At 36.8% G+C, this 22,959-nt stretch overlaps 1 protein-coding gene across 1 annotated transcript in view; it reads right to left on the bottom strand.

Annotated features, from left to right (window-relative positions):
* LOC131146070 (uncharacterized) overlaps positions 1-15,978 on the bottom strand; it is a 45,122-nt gene extending 29,144 nt beyond the window's left edge. Inside the window, exons 1-2 of the mRNA XM_058095354.1 lie at positions 15,791-15,978; positions 13,739-13,912 (exon numbers count right to left, since the gene is read on the bottom strand). Of these exons, the coding sequence (XP_057951337.1) occupies positions 13,739-13,912; positions 15,791-15,831 (215 nt within the window). The 5' untranslated portion in view covers positions 15,832-15,978. The remainder of the gene's footprint in view (positions 1-13,738; positions 13,913-15,790) is intronic.
* Between the last annotated feature and the right edge of the window lie 6,981 nt (positions 15,979-22,959).

The raw sequence follows: 22,959 nt of genomic DNA, 5'->3' as shown, positions 1-22,959 counted from the left end.
TGAATTTCATGCCTTTTATTGAGAAAAAGCTTAATTTCATTAAAAATAATCAAACATGCACGGAAAACTTGCACCCTAACCAAGGGCATCTAAAGGTGATAACCTTTCAAGCTTAGAACGGTCAATGGTCAATGCTTTCCAAGCCTTCAACAGCTAAAAGTCAGGCTTGCATGGATCTCTATATTTCCTCCCTAATTGCAAGATTTTTTACCCTAGGTCTGCTGGGTGGTCTTGGGCCTTCTCAACCCCAAAAGTTAGCTCATGGGGTCAGACTTTCCCTCACACTTAATAACTAACCACCAGCCCCTTCCACAACCGATGTGGGATAAACCCCAACAATCTCCCCCTCACACATTGGGCTCCAAACAGCTCCTTCCACAACGGATGTGGGATAACCCCAACAAGGTACGCCCTTAAAGAAACACACTTTTGAGCTTTATCCCACATTGATTACCTACAAAAACCTAACTCCTCTTGAAGCACTAGAAATAATCCTCCCTATTTGCTCTCAACCATTAACAATCATCCAAGACTTGTGAATACTCCTCTCAATCTTTAGCCTCTCCTCTAGTAAAAATATCTTGAGCTGTTCACTCATTTGACTAAACGATATTTCCTTGGGCCATTGCTCCTTTAAATTTATCCCTAGTAAATTATAGGGAAATTGAAAATTTTACTTTGATAGGCTAAGAGATGAAAGGCCTTAATTTTCTCCCATAATGAGTAAGATGTGACAATGTTTCAAGCTTTTGTTCACTTGGAGGAAAGTGGAACTAAGATATGTGAAAATCATCATTGGATGTAAGGTTTCCGCTAAGGATTTTACCCAACGTCCAAGTCCTAACTTCCAAATAAAAACCCAATGTCCTATTTTTGTAAGAAAACCCAGACCAATATTTGGACCAATTTGAGCAAGGTGAAAGCCTAATCCCTTCCCATCTCATTGCCTAGTCCCCAAATCTATAGTCTTTAGGTCATGGAACTACTACTCATACCCTAGCACAAATAGGAGTCAATACTTTTTCTAATAAATGATTTTTTAGAGAACTTATTTTTCTTCATTTTTCGACGCTTTTTTTCCAACTATTCAGATGTCAAGTGACTTTCTATTTTATTTAAAGGCAAGTGCTGTAAAGAGAAAACAAGTGGATATGGAATCATAAACATATTTATAAATAAATAAATAAATAAAAACTAGCTATATTCTAGAAAGCTCATTATGAGTAGGACAGCTTCAGGCAAATCTTTTGCAATTGGAAGCTTTTGATTATTGAATAAAACATGGTTACAAAGTCTTTATAATATTGAAAAACTATTCAACCACACTGTATCTAGCTATTATTTGAAAATGAGGAAATAACAGATCTGTGCCTCATAAATGTCATGGTGCATCTGTAGAAGATTTGATTTCATCTAGAAACTTAAGTAACATGGCACAGCACCGGGGGATTGACAGGGTGAATCCTCCATGGCGAAGTCTGACAAGGGACAACAGCAACTCAGTCTTTGGATTTTAGTTGGTGTTCTTGCACTTTCGGTTCAAGAGGGTTACTGCCAGAATCAAGGCTTGATCAAGAAGCTTGCAATTGGCATTATGTGAGGGAGAGCTCACAAAAATAACATGAAAGAGGTGTGGATGACATTCAAAGGATACCTATCATCTCAGTGAGAGGGATAAATCTGCTTGGGGAGTTTCCCTTCAGGTACTTGGGTATTCCTTTCGCTTCCACTAGGCTTAACACAATGCATTTTGCTCCTACGATTAACAAGATTGCTAGTTTAATTGGTTCATGGCCAGGGAACACCCTTTCATATGTAGGAAAACTGGAGCCTATTAAATTTGTGGTGCAAGGTATTGATTGCTTTTGGCTTGCTATATTTCCTATCCCTTACCCTGTGCTGGCGCATGTGATCAAATTGTGTAGGACCTTTCGAGAGGGGGGGGGGCATTAGAAGGAGGCCCGTGGTGGCTTTGAGGGATGTATGCCTCCCAAAGAATGAAGGAGGGCTGGGGGTGCTAGACCTAAAAACCTGGAGCAAGGCCCTGCTGACTAAGGCATTATGGAACATTCATAGTAAGGACACACTCTGGGCTAAGAGGGTTAGCCATGTATACCTAAGGGGTGGAAGTATTTGGAAGCTTCAACGAAACATGAAGACTCCCCATTGTTCAAGAAGATAGTAGAGATTAAAAACTTGATCCTTTAGCAATGCAGTGACATAGACAATGCAGCTCATCAGATTGAACAAAGGACTGTGGGTGGGAATTTTGATTGCTCAAAAGCTTACCAGTTTTGGAGAAATAGGGGATGCAATGTTCATTGGAAGAATCTACAACAACAAAACCAAGCCTTAGTCCCACTAAGTGGGGTCGGCTATATGAATCTTTTTCCACCAATTTATGCGATCATGGACCATATTTTTTTGATAGATTCAAGGATATTAAATCCTTACTCACTATCTCCTCCCAAGTTATTTTAGGTCTACCCTTACCCCTTCTATTGCCCCCCACAATAACTAAGTCACTCTTCCTCACAGGTGCACTATAAGGCCTACGTTGCAAGTGTCTATACCATCTGAGTCATCCATCCCTTATCTTATCTTCAATAGGAGCCACACCTAACTAATCACGAATATGTTTATTCCTTAATTTATCTTTCAATGTTATACCACTCATCCATCTAAGCATTCTCATCTCGGCAACTTTTACTTTTTGGATATTATGTTTCTTCGTCGCCCAACATTCCGATCCATATAGCATAGCTAGTCTTATAGCTGTCCTATAAAACTTCCCTTTCAATTTTAAGGGTATTCTACAATCACATAGCACACTTGAAGCACTTCTCCATTTTACCCAACCTGCTTTAACTCTATGCATTACATCATCTTCAATTTCTCCTTTAGCTTGCATAATAGATCCAAGGTATCGAAATCTTTAAGTGCTATTTATTTCTTCATCATCAAGCTTAACTTTGTCTCCAATATTCCTTCTATCATTACTAAAATTACATTTCATATATTCTGTTTTATTTCTACTTATCCTAAAGCCTCTAGATTCCAAAACTTCTCTCCATAATTCTAACTCAGCCTCTACTCCATCCCTAGTTTCGTCAATTAATACAATATCATTTGCAAACAACATACACCATGGAACCTCCTTTTGAAATACTCTTAGTCAATTGGTCCATCACTAAAGCAAAAAGATAAGGACTCAAAGCAGATCCTTGATGTACACCTATGGTAATTGGAAATTCTCTAGTTTCTCCATCTATAGTCCTTACACTAGTCATTACTCCATCGTACATGTCCTTAATGACATCGGTATACCTACAACATACACCATTTTTTTCTAAAACCCACCATAGAACTTCCCTAGGTATCCTATCATATGCTTTCTCAAGGTCAATAAATATCATATGCAAGTCCCTCTTCTTTTCCCTAAACTTTTCCATTAATCTTCTTAAAAGATAAATAGCTTCTCTGGTAGATCAAGTTCATTGGAAGAATCTGGTGTCGAAAAATGGATGCATACCAAAACACTCTTTTGTTTTGTGGCTTGCTGCTAAGGGTAAACTGCAGACTTGTGACAGGATCAGTGTGGAAGGACTCAACCAAATCTATGTTCTCTGTAACTCAGAAATGGAGACACTTGACCATCTTTTCTTTCAATGCAGAGTATCTGCTGCTGTGTGGAGTAGTTTGAGGGGCTGGCTTGGCATAACAAGATCCATGTCCACTTTTACAGCAGCCCTCAAATGGCTTCAAAAAAGGTCAAGGGTACAGGAGTGCAGGTTGTATCTAAGAGGGCCTGCCTGGCCATCACGGTATATAGCATTTGGCATTTTAGAGACAAAAGGAGATTTGAAGGCACGGTTACCCACCTGGATGCTATAATCAAAGTTGTTTAGACTCACTTATATAGAATTATTTATGAGAAGTTTCCTTTCCTTTGTATTTGAGTTGTAGTTTATGGCCTTTGGCCCCTGGGAATGTCCAGGTTTTGATGTAATTGAGTAGTAGTTGATATGGCTCTAGCCCCTGGGAATGCCCAGGTTCTTGATGTATTTGAGTTCTGTTTGCTGCTTGCAGTCTTGGCCTTTGTTTGGCTCTTAATTGTACTGCTTTGCAGTTGCTTGTTGGGGAGTTCTGCTCTCCCTCTCCTGGGTATGCCCAGTGATACTGTACATGTCCTTTTGGTCTTATAATTATAATTTTCAGATAAAATAAAACAGTGATTAGGTTGAAGAAAAATCGAGAGGGGGAAGGGCAATGAAGGCGAAATGATGCTTCCATCCTCACAGTGCCCCGAAGCATCAAGCCCTCAAACATGGTGATACACTCGTTGAAATTCTCCCATAATACCCCCTCTTATCCTGCAACAATAATCACACATCCTCGTCAATCCCATCTTTGCTCGTCACCCATTCTTTGAACCTCTTGCCGACACCACATAACTAGGTTGTCTTTTTGACTAGTGTTACCTTTCGAAACCCTAACGCAGAAACTCCTCTCACTACTAACCACTCTGGTGATCCCAAATCCAAACTCCAGAACCAAGGATTGTTTCGATCCGCCCCTGTTTTGCAGAAATCGGCACCTTCCTACTCTGCAACCCAAACAATGACGTGGGCTTAACCTTCGTCCACCTTGATAGCCCTAGTATTAGCCTCGAGGATGTGCCTATCCTTCTGACCTTCTTCCTCTTGTCGACTGACCTTGTCACTAGTCTCTCTAGGGCTCGAAGTGGAAATGGGTGAACACATCGCTCTTAAAACTGTGAGGAAGGTGATCACTATAACCTGACTGGATGCTTTGAATTTTTTCATGACTGAATAAGCAGTCAAATTTGTTTTCTTCATCATCCTAGCTGAGGAACTCGTGTGGGTAATGAAGTTGATGGGGGTTAAGTGTAGCCAATGAAGGGGGCACAGCAAGCCACAGTGGAGTTTTGTGCTGAAAGGCAGAGAGCAGTGTTTCGGTGTTCTTGAAAATCTCTGGGGAAGGTTCATGAGCTTGTCAAAGGCCAATAGCAGGAATCTCTACAACATACGAATTCCAGAAGGGGGCTGGAAAAATGGGTGGATGGACTTTCCCGCTGCCCTGTTGGAATTATCTGTGCCGTCGATAATGTATCCAATCCTAACAGTGGTATATGGAGATGTTCTGATTGCGAGTCTTAAAAACATTCAGAGAGGTGAGGAGGAAAAGGAAAGGAATAGCATGTTCCAGAGGTTATCATCAAACTCCTACGCAGATGTGGCCAGACAAGTGCCGGTGACAAGAAAGGAAGATGCAATGGAAATAACTCACTACCAAAGGGCTCTGGGAGGCCATGCGACTATTACTAATCCTACTCCAGGACAAGTGAGGGTGGGGACACTAGGAAAGAACTCATTCTTGCTTGGGGGGGGTCTTTTGTGGGGCCAACAGGGGTGGCTGCAGCCAAGGTGGCATTTCAGAGGTCTAATATTGGAGTGGAAGAAAACCAAGGCTGTGTGTGTCATTAAAAGAAAGGGACCAAATGCTGTAAAGGGTCCAACTCCAGAAATGCAGCAATTAAGGCCAGCAGAGGCTGAGAAGAGCAGTCATGATCAAGTTAATTTGGATGTCCTGGCCAAGCAGTTTTCAGAGGACAGCTTGGATCCAAAAAAACCAGCAGCAGAGGGTATTATTGAAGAAGCTTCTATGAGCAGCAAGAAGCAAGGTGACCGCTACAATCAAGTTGTGCTATCAACTGCAGCTCCATTAGTGAGGATGAACTCGACATCAGAAGGAATACAGAGGATGATTTGATGTATGATTCAGAAGAGGAGATGGGCAGTATGTTCAGATTTTGGAAAGGGCGGGCTGGTTCAGATATTTGAAGACTTCAGCGAGGATCCTAAAGAGGCTGGGTTAAATAAAGCTGATATTCCAGTAGAGAGTTCTCAGCATTTTTCGAGAGGGTTAGCCTTCATTCAGATTCAAATTTTACTTTAGCAGATCAAATGAGAGCTGAGGCTGAACTTGCTGAAGAGAATGGATTATTCCAATTATTCGAATGAGCAATTGAAAATGAAGATCTGAATGGCAATACCTCACTACAAATGGAGAATAATGGTCAGCAAAGGAGAACCCGTAGGAAAGGAGGTGAGGTCAGGTTTGAGCCCTAGAACCTACGAGAACAGGAAGAAGAAAGCTCAGAAAAACTAAAAAACTTAGTTTCCTCCATTAATTATGGAGGTGGTGAGGAGATTGGGAAGGGTGGAAAGCGGGTTAAGATACAAAGATTATCAGTTGGAATGTGAGAGGTCTAGGGGGTGTGAGTAAAAGGAGTTTGCTCAAGGAAGTGCCGTCTAAGGACTCCCTGGAAATAATTTTGATTCAGGAAACTAAAGTAGAGATGATTGACCAAGAGATTATTAGGAGCAACTGGGGTGGCTGGTCTAGGGAATGGGCCTTCTTACCCTCCTGAGGTGACTCTGATGGTGTTCCAGTTGTGGTATTCTCGATCTATCTCTAAAGTGGATTATTTAGTGGGGTTCATTTTCCTTTCTGTTTTTGTTGCAGTGAAAGGGAGGGGACAATGGTGGGTCCACTGTGTATGGTCACAAAAAGGATTTCTCTAGAAAATGAATTGGAAGATGTAATCTTCAAGGAAATGAGGAGTTGAAGATAAAACCAAATTTAAAAGGATCAGAGAATGAAATTGTAATACTGGCTTCTTCCATAGGTGTTAAGATGAGGAAAATATGATTAGAGAGTTGGAGGTCTCTTCTTCTTCTTCTTCTGGAATCCCCACCCTCTGATCTGCCTCCAGCCGGAAGCTCATTGCTGGAGAAGCCCTGCCAGCAGCTCACGCGCTCCAAGCACCAGCCATGCGCATGGGGAAGTTCCCGGATTTCCCCTGTTTTTCCCAGATTTGCAAGAAATTGCTTCCAGCCTCGAGAATTTGGAATTTTTCCCTGATATATTGAGGCTTTTTAAGTGAACATTGAAGTATCAAGCTTGGTTCGCATTCCTAAGGTCAAATACAGCCTAACCTTGGGCTGCCCGAGCAAATTTCAGAAATTTAAAGCCTTGCCAGCATTCAGATTGAGATCCCGCTGCTGTTTGAAGGCTGTTTCTTGAGGATCTGAGAATACATACTTGAGAAATTGCTGGACTTGCATTGGAATTCGATGGAAAACTCAATTTGTACTCAAATTCTCTGGTGATGTGACCAATTCTCACATTTTCTTGATTAATGTTTGTAAGGGAAAATTTGTAAATTGCATAATTCCAAGTTTCTTATCACCCTTAAAAATAAAAAATAAAAAGAACAGCCCTGGTCTTGTAAATTTCCGTAATTAACTCATCATTGCATCCTTGTTCAGACTCATACCTAGTTATCCATGTTGCCATGTCATCTGAGACCATATCCATTCATATGCATTATGTTATATAGCTTCATGTATGTGCATTGTAGTAATTTTAGGATTCATATCATTCATAGTCAAGTTTTGTCTTCCTTAGCATCATTGAGCATATTGCATTAACCATGCTCACCAACAAAATCACTGACCCCAATCCCACTGAACTTGCACCAAACGACACCCAATCCTTGTCTATCTAATTAGACACTTTTCAGGAGTCCATGGACCAAAAGTTTTAGCACCTCACACAACAGTTTGACCCAAGTCTTGAAGATGTTAGGCAAACACCCTGTTGTAGAAGTCATAGAGCCATCAATTAGGCATACTAATAAGTCCTGATATTCAGTAGGGTCAAGCCAAGGTATTCTTCCTACTCGATGGGTTCCTCTAGCACCTAACAATATAAGCGGTAGGCCAATTCAGCCCCTCCAACCACAGGTTAATCTAGACTCCAGGTTTGAGGAAGATAACCTTGAGGAGTTTAATGATGTAGGGTATCAACCTAACCCTAGTCATCCTCTACATTCCTCTAGACAGGGTTGGGAAAACCATGGAGATGTTACAAAAAAGGTCAAGGTGGGTCTGCGTGCTTATGATGGGAAACTAGACTTTTTAGACTGGTATTGGAGATGGAGGATTTCTTTAATTGATACCATATATGAGGTGAGAGCAAAGTTTGGTTTGCTAAGATGAAACTTGTAGGATCAGCAAATAAGTATTGGCAAACTACGCAACAAACCCTGGAATGGTTGCGTGAACCTCCTATTCCCAGGGGAAAGCGATACGACAACGGTTGAAAAAAGAGTGCATCTCTCCTTCTTTTAAAAGCCAATTATTCAGTGAGCTTTCGAACTATAAATAGACCACTACTATAGCTATCTACATTGATTGATTTGGGGAGCTGATGATTAGAAGTGCTATTGTCGAGGTCACGCATCACACTATGGCTAGGTTTGTGAATGGTCTTAAAGGGGATGTTAGGCAAGAGGTTGAGTTGTTCTCTCCAGAGTCTTTAGAGATACCCTATTAGAAAGTTCTTGCCATCGAAAGGTACCTCGAGAGCTCTTGAAGGTTTTCATCCCAGGTGAGTAAGCCACATCATTCCAAATCCTTTCGTCAACCTAGGCCTACCATATCTTAGTCTACCCTTAAAGGAGAGAGTTCCACGAGAAGCAAATAAAATCACATCATGTTGTTCGCCCCAATGGACCAAGAATTCCTCAAGCTAGTAGCTCATCTATGCAGTGACATCGTTGCCACGCTAGAGTTCGTATTGCTGCTCATTGTCCGCAACAAGCTTTAGCTTCAGAGCGTGAGACTGATGATCTACTAGATTGAGAGGATTAGGTTTTTGATGTTGTTAAGTACTTGAGAAATGAGGGTGAGAGTAGATGATTTTTGGGAGGATGACCAACATGTTAGTGTTGTTAGGTGTGTCTTATCCACTACCATGGATAGTGAGAAGTGGAAACGGACCACTAATTTCCACACTTCCAATCATTGTGAAGATAGGACATGTAAGCTAGTTATTGAAGGGGTAGTAGCATGAAATGCAATATCTAAGGCTGCTCTAGGAAGATTAAACCTTAAAGGAGAGCCACATCCTCAGCCTTTTAAGGTGAATTGGGTAAAGAGGACAAATGTACTAATTACTGACAAGTGTCTTGTACCCATCCAAATGGGAGATTATAATGATAGGGTCTATTTTGATGTACTCCTGATAAATGTGGCCCACGTCTTGTTAGGAGGACGATGTTTATTTGATCATGATGTACCAATCATGGAAAGAAAAAAACTTGTGTTTAAGCACAAAGATAAGAATATCATTTTGACCCCTACCAAGCCCACTCCCAAAAATCCTAAGCTAAGAAACAAGGTAGCCTGTCAAGTCCCAGTTTGAAGAAATATTCACTTGTTTGATCATAGGGGTTTTGAGCAAGAGAGCTTAGAAACAAGGTGCATTTTAGCAATCATCGCTTGAGTGGTTCCTCCCGAGGATTGAGAGTCTTGATATAAGTACCCACCTGACGTAAGGGAGTTACTAGTTAAGTTCTCTTATGTGTGCTTAGTGAGTTACCTAGTGAGCTACCATTTATGCAACACATTTAGCATGCCATAGATCTCATTCTAGGTTCACAGTTACCTAAATTGCCACATTATAGGATGAATCCTAAAGTACTTGTTGAATTGAATAGGCAGGTAGGAGAACTCCTTGACAAGGGCTTTGTGAGACATAACTTAGTCATGCCCTTTGGACTTTCTAATGCAGCCAACACTTTTTACGACACATGTTTTGCATCCATTCATAGGAAAGTTCCTAGTGGTCTACTTTGATGATATACTAGTCTATAGTAAATCTTGGGAGGAGCACTTGATGCATCTTCATGAGATCTTTGCCACATTAATGGAAGAAAAGTTGTTTGTTAACCTCAAGAAGTGCAGCTTCTTACAATATAGTGTGCTCTTTCTTGGTTTTTTTATCTCTGTGCAAGAATAGCCACTAGTCTAGAAAAGGTTAGAGCCATTAAAGAGTATCCTGAACCTAGGACTATTACTGAGGTTCATAGTTTTCATGGCCTTGCTACTTCCTATAGTTGCTTCATAGGACATTTTGGCATTATCATCGCTCCTATCACTAAGCGTTCGAAGAGAGGTCAAATAGAAGATGACTGAAGCACCTCTACTTAGGCATCCGAACTTTAGTAAAGTTTTTGAGGTGGCCTGTGATGCCTCTGGGATAGGTATCGGTGGGGTCTTAAGTTTGGAAGGACGTCCTACAGCATTTTTCATGAAAAGCACTCAGATGCCAAACAGAGATAAAGCACATATAATAAAGAGATCATGTTGTAGTGAGATCCCTCCAATATTCAAGATACTACTTGCTACCCCAATATTTTGTACTCTTCTTTGACCACCTTGCTTTGCGATATCAGAGCTCGTAGAAGAAGCTGAGTGTGAAGCACATTGGTTGGGTAGAAATCCTCAACAAGTACACTTTTGTTCTTAAGCATCGTTCAAGTGTTGCGAATAAAGTGGCTAATGGCCTTAGTAGGGTATTAGCTATTCTCCATATCTTGAGAGTCATTAGGTTTGATCGTCTGAAGGATGAGTACTCCACTTGTCTTGGTTTTGAGATTATCTTTCTGGTGGAGGGTGAGGACCACCATAAGGATTTTGTAGATTTCATCATTTAAGAAGAATACCTATTTAAAGTTACTAGGTTATGCATTCCCCATATTTCCTTTAGATATCTTTTAGTTTGGGAATTGCATGCTAGAGGGTTAGTTGGTCCCTAAGGAGGCATAAAACCATTGTCTTAGTTGAGGATAGGTTTTATTAGCCTTCCTTAAAGTGGGATGTTGCTAGGATAGTGTCTCAATGTTGCACCTGTTAGTTAGCCAAACATAAGAGACACAACACTGACCTTTATACCCCTCTGCCATTGCCACACATGCCTCGGAGAGACCTACGTATGGATTTTGTTCTTGGACGCCCCAAAACAGCCTAAGGACATGATTCCATATTTGTTGTTGTTAATAGATTCTCCAAGATGGCACATTTCATTCCATGTAAAAAACTTCTAATGCATCTCATGTAGCTAAATTGTTCTTTAGAGAGGTTGTCAAATTGCATGGGTTGCCAATCTCCATAGTGCCTAATAAGGATATTAAGTTCTCTAGCTACTTTTGGAAGTCACTTTGGAAAATGTGTAGGATCACTTACTGTTTTCTTCTGCTTGCCACCCCCAAACCGATGGGAAAATTGAGGTTGTGAATCGTAGTCTTGGTGACCTGCTTAGCTATGTCAAAGGAGAATTATTAATGACCTTGATAGAATAGCCTCCAAAATCTCTAATTTTTTTCATTAATCATTTCGATAATATTTATTCTAAATAAAAGGGTTGTAGACCAATGGTTAACGCTTTAGAGTGGGATCCCATCTCCAAAAATCAAATGCTTTGGTTAGAGATCTTTCGAGGAGGAGGATAAGGTGACAGATTAGTGATGGAGGACGACCTATATTTCCTAGGCCGCCCATTCAACTCACATATTTTAGGTGCATGGGTTTAGGACATTTTAAGAAGGTATTTCGGTTGCCCATTCAGCACACATATTTATAGGCGTATGCTTAAGAAGGTTTAGGGCATATTTTAGGCATAGGTAGGTCGCCATTCTTCTTCTTCGCACACATATTTATAGGCGCATGCTTAATAAGGTTTAGGACGTATTTTAGGCATAGGTTTAAGAAGAATTAGGTGGAGGGGGTATGCTAGTCTAAAAAGGAGGAGGGCAAGGTCTTGGAAATTTGGTGTCTAAAAACATTGCTCTCCTAGCAAAATAATTATGGCGTTTTTCCTTAGAAGATCATTCCCTTTGGCATAAAGTGATTAGAAGTAAGCACGGGTCGGGTGTGAATGGGTGGGATACTAATGCTAGTTTGCAATGTTCTTCAAAGAGTCCATAGAGATCTATTTCTCAAATTCATCCCTTATTCACTCCTCACATTAATTTTCTTGTGGGGAAGGATTCTCATATTCGTTTTTGGAAAAATCTGTGGTTGGGGAAGGATTTCCTATCCACAAGTTATGCTCACCTCTCCCGATTGAGCTCAGGGCAAGATGGTATGATTTTTTTTTTTTTTTTTGTGGTCAATTTGGTAAGCCCTTTGGTTTCTTGGAACTTTCCTTTCAGAAGATCTCCAAATTATAGAGAGATGATGGAACTTTCCTCCCTGTTGTCTTTATTAAATAATTGTCATCTTTCTTTAGCAAGTGATGCTTTGGATCATTGGGGGGTATATTATTGTAAATATATTTTTGAGTTTTTGATACATTCTAACTCTTCTTTTCCTCTATTTTCATGTATTTGGAAGGCCAAAGCTTCCTTTCATTTGGCTGCCTGTGCTTAAATGAATCAATATTAATAATTTGGTGCAAAATAGGAGACTTTTGAATGCCTTATCTCCAGATGATTCTATGCTTTGTTCTTTAAATTCTGAGTCAGCTCCTCGTTTGTTCTTACACTATGATTTTGCTTGGAGCATCCGGAATAATTTATTTGGCGTGTTAGGAGAAGCTTGGGTTTGTCCAACAACTGTGGATGGAATGTTGGCTATCTATTTTGAGGGCTTCAAAAGAAAAAGGGTAGGGCCACTCTGTGGAAGTGTGGAATATTTGCTGTGCTGCAGGGTTTATGGTTGGAGATATATGAACTGATTTTTCACGAACAGGCAGCTGGTTTGGGAGAGGATTCAATATTAGGCTTCTCTATGGTGTGTTGGCTCTGGATGCTTTAAGGAAGCAAGCTTTTTGGAATTCAGCAAGATTGGAGAAATTTTTCGCTTTGATATTTCAAAAGTTTTTTTTTTTTTGCATTTTTAGTTTCTTTTTTCTGGATTTTTCCAGAATTTTGATGGGAGATGTCTTATTCTCCTATTTGTAAATTCTTCTCTCTCTAATGAAATCTCTTTTTTTTTTTTTATAAAAAAAAAATTCTAACTACTGCATATTATGAAACCCCAAAGTGTTCAGAAGGGAGGTACAGATGTGAGGAGTAGAGTAGCAAGGATAAGGAGAAGGAAAAATGGGGCGATAAGCCGCATAGTGATAGTATTGATATTAGCAAATTAGAAGACAAGAGTGGTTTGCCTTTGGATGAGGTTTTTCAGAACAGCGTACTAATGATTCTGAATCATTTGATTTATTTAGGGATTTTTATTGCACATGCTGCCATCTCCGATGGAAGATTTGGAGGGCACTTTTATACTTGTGGAGGATGGAAGGATAGGAAGCAGTAGTGCAAGGATGGATTTTGCCCACTCTAGTAGATGAGGTTGATCCGAAGGGCTTAGATGCTTAACAATTGACAGATGAGATTGGTTTGTGGTCTTCCAGTCCTGGTGGTAACAAGGTTCACTTGGATGGGGATAAAAGGAAATTGAAGAAGACAGTGTGAATTAGAATATTTGAAGTGTAGGGTAAATTATGAATGCAAGTGTCTAAAGTGGGGATTTCTTATTTGAATTGTCAGTTAACTTATAGAGTTAGCCTAAGCAAGAGGTCCCATTCACTTTGAGGATAAACTGCTATAGAGATATACTGGAAAAAAATATATATCAGTCCATTACCAATGGACATATATATTTAAATAGTTCATGCAATTTTCCTCCTTGCTCTCTTCTCCTTAACATCCCTTGGTCTATTTTTCAGAATTCCACCAATACCAATTTAAAGGGGAGGGGAAACATACACAACCGTAGGGTTAGGGTTGGGGGAAAGAAGCATTATGCAACTAGTATACAAACCAAGAGCAGATGTAAACATCAATTTAACAATCAAAACTTACTTTTCCATCCAGCGTGGAAATCGAGGCCCACGAAAAGTTGGCCTGAGTTCCCATCCATTAATACCTTCAAGAATAGTAGTCTTCCCAGGCAAAAGGGCTAAAAGAAGAGCAGAGACTCCATTTATCAGCCTCGCAATATTGTTCAAGGACTCATAAGTGAAAGTTTTAACTGATCTGCACAAAAAACAAAAATATAAAGACGCTTATTCATGGATAGTAAATAAGCATTAATGAATCAATAACTCGCACTAAATCCATATATCACTAGCTTGTTACACAATGAAAAAAAAGTGAAAACTTCACATGATTTGGGAAACAAGTGGACAGAGTTAGTTGGCCAGAAAAGGAAAGTCAAATGATTATGAATAATTTTTAAAATGTAAATCAAATAACTTAAACTAGGCTGGCTAACTGATCCCAAAAACAATTCAATAGAACATTTGGGATTGATCAAACCATATAAATTTTTGTTTGTGATGACTCCATGACTAAAATTTATTCTTAAACTGGTCGGGTACACTGACACTCTTGAACTCCAAAACGTATCAAAATCCCAGATATGGATGACTAATCCAGACATCTTACTCAACTTCTAAATTGAGGAAGTTATACAAAACAAGATATGGATTGATACTCAACAGATAAATTTATGACCTAGTTCCAATCACTAGCATCAATATGACCAGCTGAACAAATAATCCCACCTCTTACTTCATCTAAGGGAGAATAAAATTCAGATCTTTGACTTTGACTTGTGTGGATTATGTATTGAGTTTCTTCCAAACCACACAAATCCAAATCAAAGTCCCAAAATCCACGATCCTAAATACTACTTTATATCATTTTTGGAAAATTGAAAAAAAAAAAATTTCTTTTTTGTATCCAAACCACACAAATCCAAATCGAAGTCCCAAAATCCACGATCCTAAATACTACTTTATATCATTTTTGGAAAATTTAAAAAAAAAATTTCTTTTTTGTAATTATTTTGAAACCTAGTCAAAAAAAAAAAAAAAACTGTTTTTACAGCTAACAAACTCTTTATTTCTACCTTCTTAAGATGACTCTTGGGAATCTAAAAAAAAAACTCTGATATTTTTACAATTCATTGGAAAACTAAGAATGGAAAATGTTTTCCACAACTAAACAGACCCTTATAATTCACCTTTTTTGGCCAAGCATTGTGATTTGCTAAATTAATCAGTATCATAATAAGCATATCTTAGAATACTGAAATGCAATAACACACTGATCATCTCAACCTACAATGCGATAACACACTGAACCAAAAATATTTATCAAAACGGTCCCAATTTTTTAATGACCTATAAGTGGAACCTCAAAAACCAAGCATGGCCTCAGGTCTTCCAATAGATTGCTTCGCTGAACATTGATTGATTAATTTAATAGATATTCAGAAGAAGCTCCAACTCAGCTAGGATCTAGAAGAGCCTTAATTCCCAGCTACACAAAATATCAGTTTCCTAATTGGGCTTGATCTAGGTTTGAACTCTCTATTGGATCAACAAATATGAAATGGAATGCGTATATATACACATGAACCACCTGATACTTTTAAGACCACTTCCATCAGATCAATAGAAACATTAAAAAATAAAGATTACGTCTCATTTTCTCGAAAGGCTTGAATGAATGCCCATCAAAACATTCCAATTTATGCAAAAACCATATATATTTTTCACTTTTTACCCATCACTATATTGCATAGTTCCTCCCCACCTCCCAACCCGCTAAAAAAACTACAAGTCAACCTTCTTCACCGAATTTGAAAAGAGAGAAAATCATACATAAAAAATGCAGAGTCTGAAAAAAGAATCACAAAACAGAAGCAAAAAATCACACCTTCCACCAATCTCATAACCAATTTTTTTTAAAAGCAGCAATTAAGACAAAGAAGAAGATGGCCATTTCACCAAACGGATGAAATTCACCTCGCCTCGCTCATACCCAAAAAGGAGGGCGTGCGAGAAAAAAATGGTGAAATCATAAATCCGGATCAAACGAGAGAGAGAGAGAGAGAGAGAGACTGACTCTTTGGCGACTGCGAGGACGTTGTCGACGATGCGCTGCATTGCCGGTTTTCAGGCTTGGAAAAGATCAAAATCGCAATACAAGCGAAGACGAGAGAGAGAAATGCGAAGGGGGGCGATTAATGAGGAAGCCAAGCAACGGCCATTCCTGCCGTATGCAGGAAGTCTGTTTTATTTTTTTTAATTATTATTATATTTTTCTATTTTTTCTTGTTATTATTTTACCAGAGGTCATTTTCCACGTGGCAGTCAACTCCACATGTCGATTGAAACTGTTCGTGGGACCCACAGTCTGGTATGTACCAAAGCACTAAGCTAAAAACAAAAGTATGCCGTCGGTGGCCGTTACTTTTGAAGTAGGAAAATATCCACTTCAGAAAATAACGGATTTACTCTTTAACTACTAGGGGCCCCACTAGGCTTTTATTTTTATTTCTTATTTTTTAATATTTGTGGGTTCCTTTATGTAAAAAATCTCTATTTTTAAATTTTAAAAAATAGCCGTGAAAATTTTAATTTGAAAATTTTGTGGATAATTTATTGCATATGTAATGTTTAATAAAAAAAAATTTGAAATGAAGGTATCTTCTTTGAATTTCTAAAAATTTGAAATAAAATAAAATCATCCAAAAATTATCTTTTTACCATCTTCAATTTTCATTTCAAAACTGTTATTAATATTCTTGGACTAATAAAAATATAATAATTAAGAGAAATAAAAAATTAATATCATATTTTTATTGTAACATTTAAATTTTTTTTTTTATATTTTCATTATTTGTTCGGTCTCTCAGGATAAAGATGAGCTTGCACTTAATTTGGTCTTAAGTTTATTTTAATGTTAAAGCTATTTGTTAACAAGTTGCAAGCTTCTCGATTTTAATTTGCTTCTAATTTTTAATTTTTAATTATTGCTTTCATATATATTTCAAAAATGATAGTAGCATGTCATTTAAGATAATAATACTTATCTTTATTACTATTATTAATAAAATCCAACTTCTATAGTTCTATTTATCACTAACAAATCGTAACTTTAAAAACACAAAACACATTAATGGGACGTGCAGCGACCAGGTATTGATTGAGAGAAAAGGATATAGTTTTTAATTAATATTTTTCCTTTTCATTATTTTTAAAATTTCTCAATAATACAAGTTGTCATTTATTTACACTGAACAAGAGATTATTACGAGAACATTGCTGTTTCAAGAAACTAAAACACAAAAGATCAAGACATGAAAATTTCAGGAAAAAAAAAATTTAAATCAATAATTATAAAATAAACAACTTCTTCTTCTTCTGTCATGTGGATTATTATTATTATTATTATTATTATTATGCAAAAATTAAGATGCATTTAAAGTTTTTGCACTTTTTGCTTTTCATTTTTTCTATCTATGTTGTTTTTAGTTTTGTATTACGAATAAAAGCTATGAATACGTCGTGTTTTTTTTGCCTTTTGTTTTGTATTTTGTGTTGTTTTCTCTGTAATATACAGACAAAAGCTAATACTTCTTTGAATTAACCTTGTGTTGTTTAATTTTTTTTTTTTTGCATGAAAGCCCAAACAAACTTGACCGCAATTATTCTTTTGTATTTCAAAATTATTAGGATAAATAAAAAGAATCAACATAAGCGACCACAACTGATTGTAATACTTTTTTAAACATTCAAAAATATTAAGTTAAGTTATTAGGATATGTCATACCATATCCTATACTTCTAAAATTTTTTGTGTCATGAAATTTATATAGTACCGTAACATTATGTCACGTTTGTGTTTATATTTTATAATTTTAAGTAAATCATAAATTTTTAAAAATAATTTGAATACTAATATTTTAATATTTATAAGTTAAGTTATGATAGTATATTTTTAATTTGATTTATAATTTTTAGTTTGTGTAAAGTGTCTAAATTTATTCAGATATAAATTCAATAATAAATTTTAGAAATAAAATATAATCCTAGAAGTAACCTCTAAATAATAAATTTTATATTTATTTAAAAAAAATCCATTAATTGATCATTAAGTAAACAAAAGCAAAAATCATAATATTTTAGATTGAAAATCAAATTTTAAAAATTATAATAAATTAATTGATATTTTCATTTGAAGAAGCCACGTTTGAGATTTTAAAAAAAATAAAAGAAATGAAAATTATATATGCATTTAATAAGATCTCATTTATTATTTTAGATAAATATTAAATTTAATATTTCTTATAATTTTAGTTCCACCAATTACATCATAACCTATGTTTTTAAAAATTTTCATCTTACTAAATCTACATAATACCATAATAATAATATAACACGCCTATGTTTATATCGTACAATTTTAGTTCTTTCATATATTTTATGTCTGCAAAATTATTCTAATAATGCTGATAATTTATCTAATCCAACAAGAATTATTCTCATTTATATGAGAAAGTTTATAACAAAAATGATTTCTCTTTATACAATATTAAATGTGCATGTGCATAATTAAATGTAAAGTGGATAAGGATTTGGATTTGTTATTCTTTCCCCACGGTAGGGAAATGAATAAAATATTTTAATCATTAGATATGTTTTAGGATAAAGATCAACATTTATTGTGGGAGTAGGTATGCAATTTAGTCTTATGACAAAATAAAGTGATAGTTACATTCAAATATTGAATAAAAATTTTTTTTAGATTCTCTAGAAGAAAAATATTTGATTCATTAACTATTTGAGAGTTATTAATAATTATCAGCTTTTAACTATTTTTATGAAAAAATTAAGCTCAAATTTTATGTTTTTTAGTTGTTTTAACAAATACTACAACACTTCGATTTCTAGAACTAATTTTTTTAAATTAAATAATTCATTAGATATGTAACTATAAGTAAAACTAAAATAAATGACCATGTGAATTTAAGATAGTAAACTATTTGTCGTGATGTCCCTAGAGGCAATTAACTCTCTAGGAAGGGGATGACGAATCTCCGAATCGCCTCGACTAAGGGGCAAACTTGATATTATGTGAACTTGGTGTAAATGTTGAGCTTGAGAAGTGGGTAATTGTAAAACAACTGAGTCGTTACTAACCTATTTTTATTCAATTACCTTGCCTCACCTCAGGATCTCTAGAAACGCATGAAGGACACAACCTCCAATGATCCTCTAAAGGATTATTTGCTTAATTTGTTTTCTTTATTTTTTATGTGCAATCAATCTAATCTTTAGCTTGTTGGGAGGCTTGCATAAGAAAAAGACCCCTCTCACCTCCAATTCTTAAAGGCATGCAAAGACATCTCCCTTAAGAGAGAGGAAGGTTCCTCATGGATTTAGGTTTTTTTTTTTTATTTCAGCAGCATACAAGCATAAGTAAGGAAAAAGATAAATAAGCAAGCATATTAAACATATATACGAACATGGAACTAATTATATATGCAAAAATTTGTACAATATATATATATATATATATATATATATGCTAGGTGTGCACTGAAATTAGAGAGCATAGTAAAATCACTAACAAGGAGACTCAAAGTGATTCTATTAGAGTTTCTAACTTTAGGATATAATTGAAGACTAAGTGACCTCAATTTACTGAGTATTCCTTATAGGGATAGTGTGCGCGCACACACACACACATGCAGACATATGCACATATAAAAGAAAAAGGCAAACACACATTTATGTGACAAGCAAAATCATGCTTGGAGCAAGCCATACAAGAAAACATGCTGGAAAATGACCAAAATCATTCAAAAACAGTTCTAGAATTTTTATTTTATTTGTTTTTAAAATTGTGATTTTTTTTTTGGGATTTTTTTTTCAATTTTTAAAGAATTTTCCCAATATGTATTTAGTTTTATGATTTTTAAAATTTTTTGAGTTTCTTGAGTTAAAAATGATAGGAATCGTATAATCCCAAGAGGGGGGGAGAGTGAATTGGAATTTTAAAACTTTTTTCGGAATATTTAACCAATTCACCAAACAATATCCCAACTAAAATTAAATGTGTATGTAAAACAATCACAATATTAATTAAACCAACATACACATGCGGAAATATAAATAGATAAGGGAAAGAGAAAATCACACAAAGTTTTTTAACAAGATTCGGAAAATCCCGCCTACGTTATCGCCTTGGGCAAATCCCCCAAGGATTCCGCTAAACCTGCTCCCTTAATCCGGCAGAACAAACCGTTACACACTCCTTCAAATAGGATGGAGTCATCCTCTCCAAGCGATACCTCACGCTTGGTACGGTTCACAATCCGAACTGTATACCACTCCTTCAATAGGGTAGAGCTCCCCTCTTTGAGTGATGTACCCTCACTTAATACGGATCACACCGTATACCACTCCTTCTAAGCAGAGCCACCTCTCTAAGTGATGTATCCTCACTTAGCATGGTTCACAACCCGAACCGCCATGGGCTTGTTTTCAAAAACAATTTTATGTGCAACACAATACTCCTTTAAGAGTTGATTTGTACAATTTAAAACTATATGCACTCTCAAATGATTTATAAAATGAAGCACAATAGAGTTAGGGTTTTTTGTTAACCTTATAGGTCACACCCAGTTTTGATAATGATAAATACTTTGGTATTAATGGTTGCCAAGTTTGTGTGCAAGTTCTCATTGACAAGTTTATATAATGGCATGCAGCAACCTGAAGAGAAGTGAAGACCCCGACACATTTAATATTTTTTTGTAATATTATTGGGTTTGTAATAGTAATTAGGATATCGGTCTGTAATAATCTCTGCATGTCATGCATGTAGGTTTTGTAAGCTCAAAATGACCATAGAATGACTATAGGGACCGAACGACCTTAGGGCACCCTTCGATCGACCGACGTCAAATTTTTGCGATAGGATAGAGAGACCTTAGGTCCCTACACAAATGCACAAAATAGTCCCCATATCACATATATTATCAGGAGAAATAATTGAATTAAAAACCGAACTTAATAGGCAAATATGTGAGAGGTCGGGCGACCGAACCCCTGGAGTTCAAAACTCCTCGGGCGTTCGAACTGCTGGAAAGTTAGTAGTTTAACCTTGGTTCAGGCTACCGAACCAGAATGAACGCATCGCCCTCAGGCGCCCAAACCCTTTGAAAAAGACATTTCCCCAACTCGGGCTGCCAAGCATGTTAGTTCAAATAGGTCCCGGGCGACTGAACACTTGTGTTCGGGTTGCGGAACCTAGGACCGGGCACCTGAACTTACGAACAAATGTTTCTAACTGTTTTTTGGGCTATCGAACCTACACTCGGGCTGCTGAACCATTTTAAGGACTTTTAAGATCGTATCTATTCGAGTGACCGAACCATGATTCAGCCACCCGAGCCTCACCGGGTTAAAAATAATTTAACTATGGTAAATTGAGTTAATTTGGGTTAATACTCCCTAAGCATTTTAGAAGTTTTCTAATAATACCCTATAGGTCCTAAATGGTTATATTTTGGTCTTGGCCTATATATATGGTTTCATTTATGTGGATTAGATGGTGATTAGTAGAAAATCATTAACAAAAATTCTTTCAATTTCAAAATCCTATTCTTGCCCAAATACTCTCACAACTTTATTCCCTTAATATATTTTAGTATTGTGAGAGCATATTGGTTGTGCTAGTGTACATTAGGTATTGCTAATACTTCCATTATTCTTGTTTGGTTGATTTATTTATTTTTGGGAAGTTAGCAAAGTTACCCCACAGATTTGAATATAATAAATCTTGTGTTGGGATAAACTAGCAAGCTTAGGATATTTGCATTGTTATTGCAAGTGTCCCATAACTTTGATTTTGTTGTGCAAAATATTTTTCTACAAGCTAAAACATTTTCAAACTACTCTTGTGCTCATTACATTGAAGGAAAATCTTTTGAGCTAGTTTGAATACTTGATTAACATCTTTGAAACCCTGATTTGCTATTGAGATTTCATTTAGTTTGTTTCAAAGATACGTCTTGTTTAGAACACTCTTGAGCATATTAGTGATCATATCTTGTTGAGTGTATCTTGCACAAAAATACACATCACTGAGCTTACATTTACTTACATTGTTGATGTATATGTGATTGCACGTATTGGGTACATATCTGCTTTACATGAAAGCATAATTACTGTATCAGTTGATTGTAATATTGTTGTATTTCATGCGTGGCCTGAGGGGTTTTGATCTAGCCCGGAAGGATCAGGTTGGGGTCAGCCCTGTGAATTTGACCTAAGGTCTTCTTCGTCCCGCAAGGAGAGTTTGTAAAGGTTTAGGTCAATCCTGTGCTAATTGACCTAATTGTATTAGGTGCTGCTCTACCCGTTAAGTGAACCATTAGTGGAGTCCTCGGGCTTGCGAGTTAGAGGCGGGGACGTAGGCACAGTTGATCGAACCCTAATAACATATCGTATGTTTGTTTATATTTCCGCACTTTACATTTATCGCACGTGTATATTATAGTGTGAATGATGCACATGATTTAAATTTTCGCATATTTTATTTATCGACGCATTTGGGATTGCATAAAAAGACCCTAAGTTATGATATTCTGCTAACATCTGGTTTAACCTAGGAATAAGTTTTAGAAATTCCAATTCACCCCCCCCCCTTCTTGGAAATACACGAAAGTTAACAATTGGTATTAGAGCCTCGTTGCACTAGACTTTAACATTTTTGCAAAAAGATCGCAATGGCTCAATTTGGTGTATCCCCATTCGGCAAGGGACAGTCACATTCCAGCCCTCCATTCTTTTGTGGTGTTGATTACACCACTTAGAAAATTAGGATGAGCATATTTATAAAATCAATGGATTGGATGGCCTGACAGGTGATTGTTAATGGGATTAGTATGCCCTTAAATGAAAATGATATTAGGTTAATCCATGCGAATTCATATGCCATGGACTTATTATACTGTGCTTTAGATTCTAATATTCTACTTGAGTTTGTGGCATGTCATAGTGCACTGGAAATCTGGGATGAACTAGAAAAGAAATATGGAGAATCCTAAGAGAAGGAGATAGTAACTCGTCCGAATGCTCCGAACTCAAATGATCAGGAGGAGGTAAATCATGTGCTAGAAATCAACGAGGAGGTATATGATTCTTACTCTAGCTCGTTTGATGATTCTTGTGATGAATGTTGTGATGTGTCATATACTGAATCATCTATTGATAATGCTA

This window comes from Malania oleifera, chromosome 13, assembly GCF_029873635.1.
Source record: "Malania oleifera isolate guangnan ecotype guangnan chromosome 13, ASM2987363v1, whole genome shotgun sequence".
In the NCBI taxonomy this organism is placed as follows: Eukaryota; Viridiplantae; Streptophyta; class Magnoliopsida; order Santalales; family Ximeniaceae; genus Malania; species Malania oleifera.
Note: the sequence above shows the minus strand (reverse complement) of the source record. Positions and strands in the feature narration are given on the sequence as shown.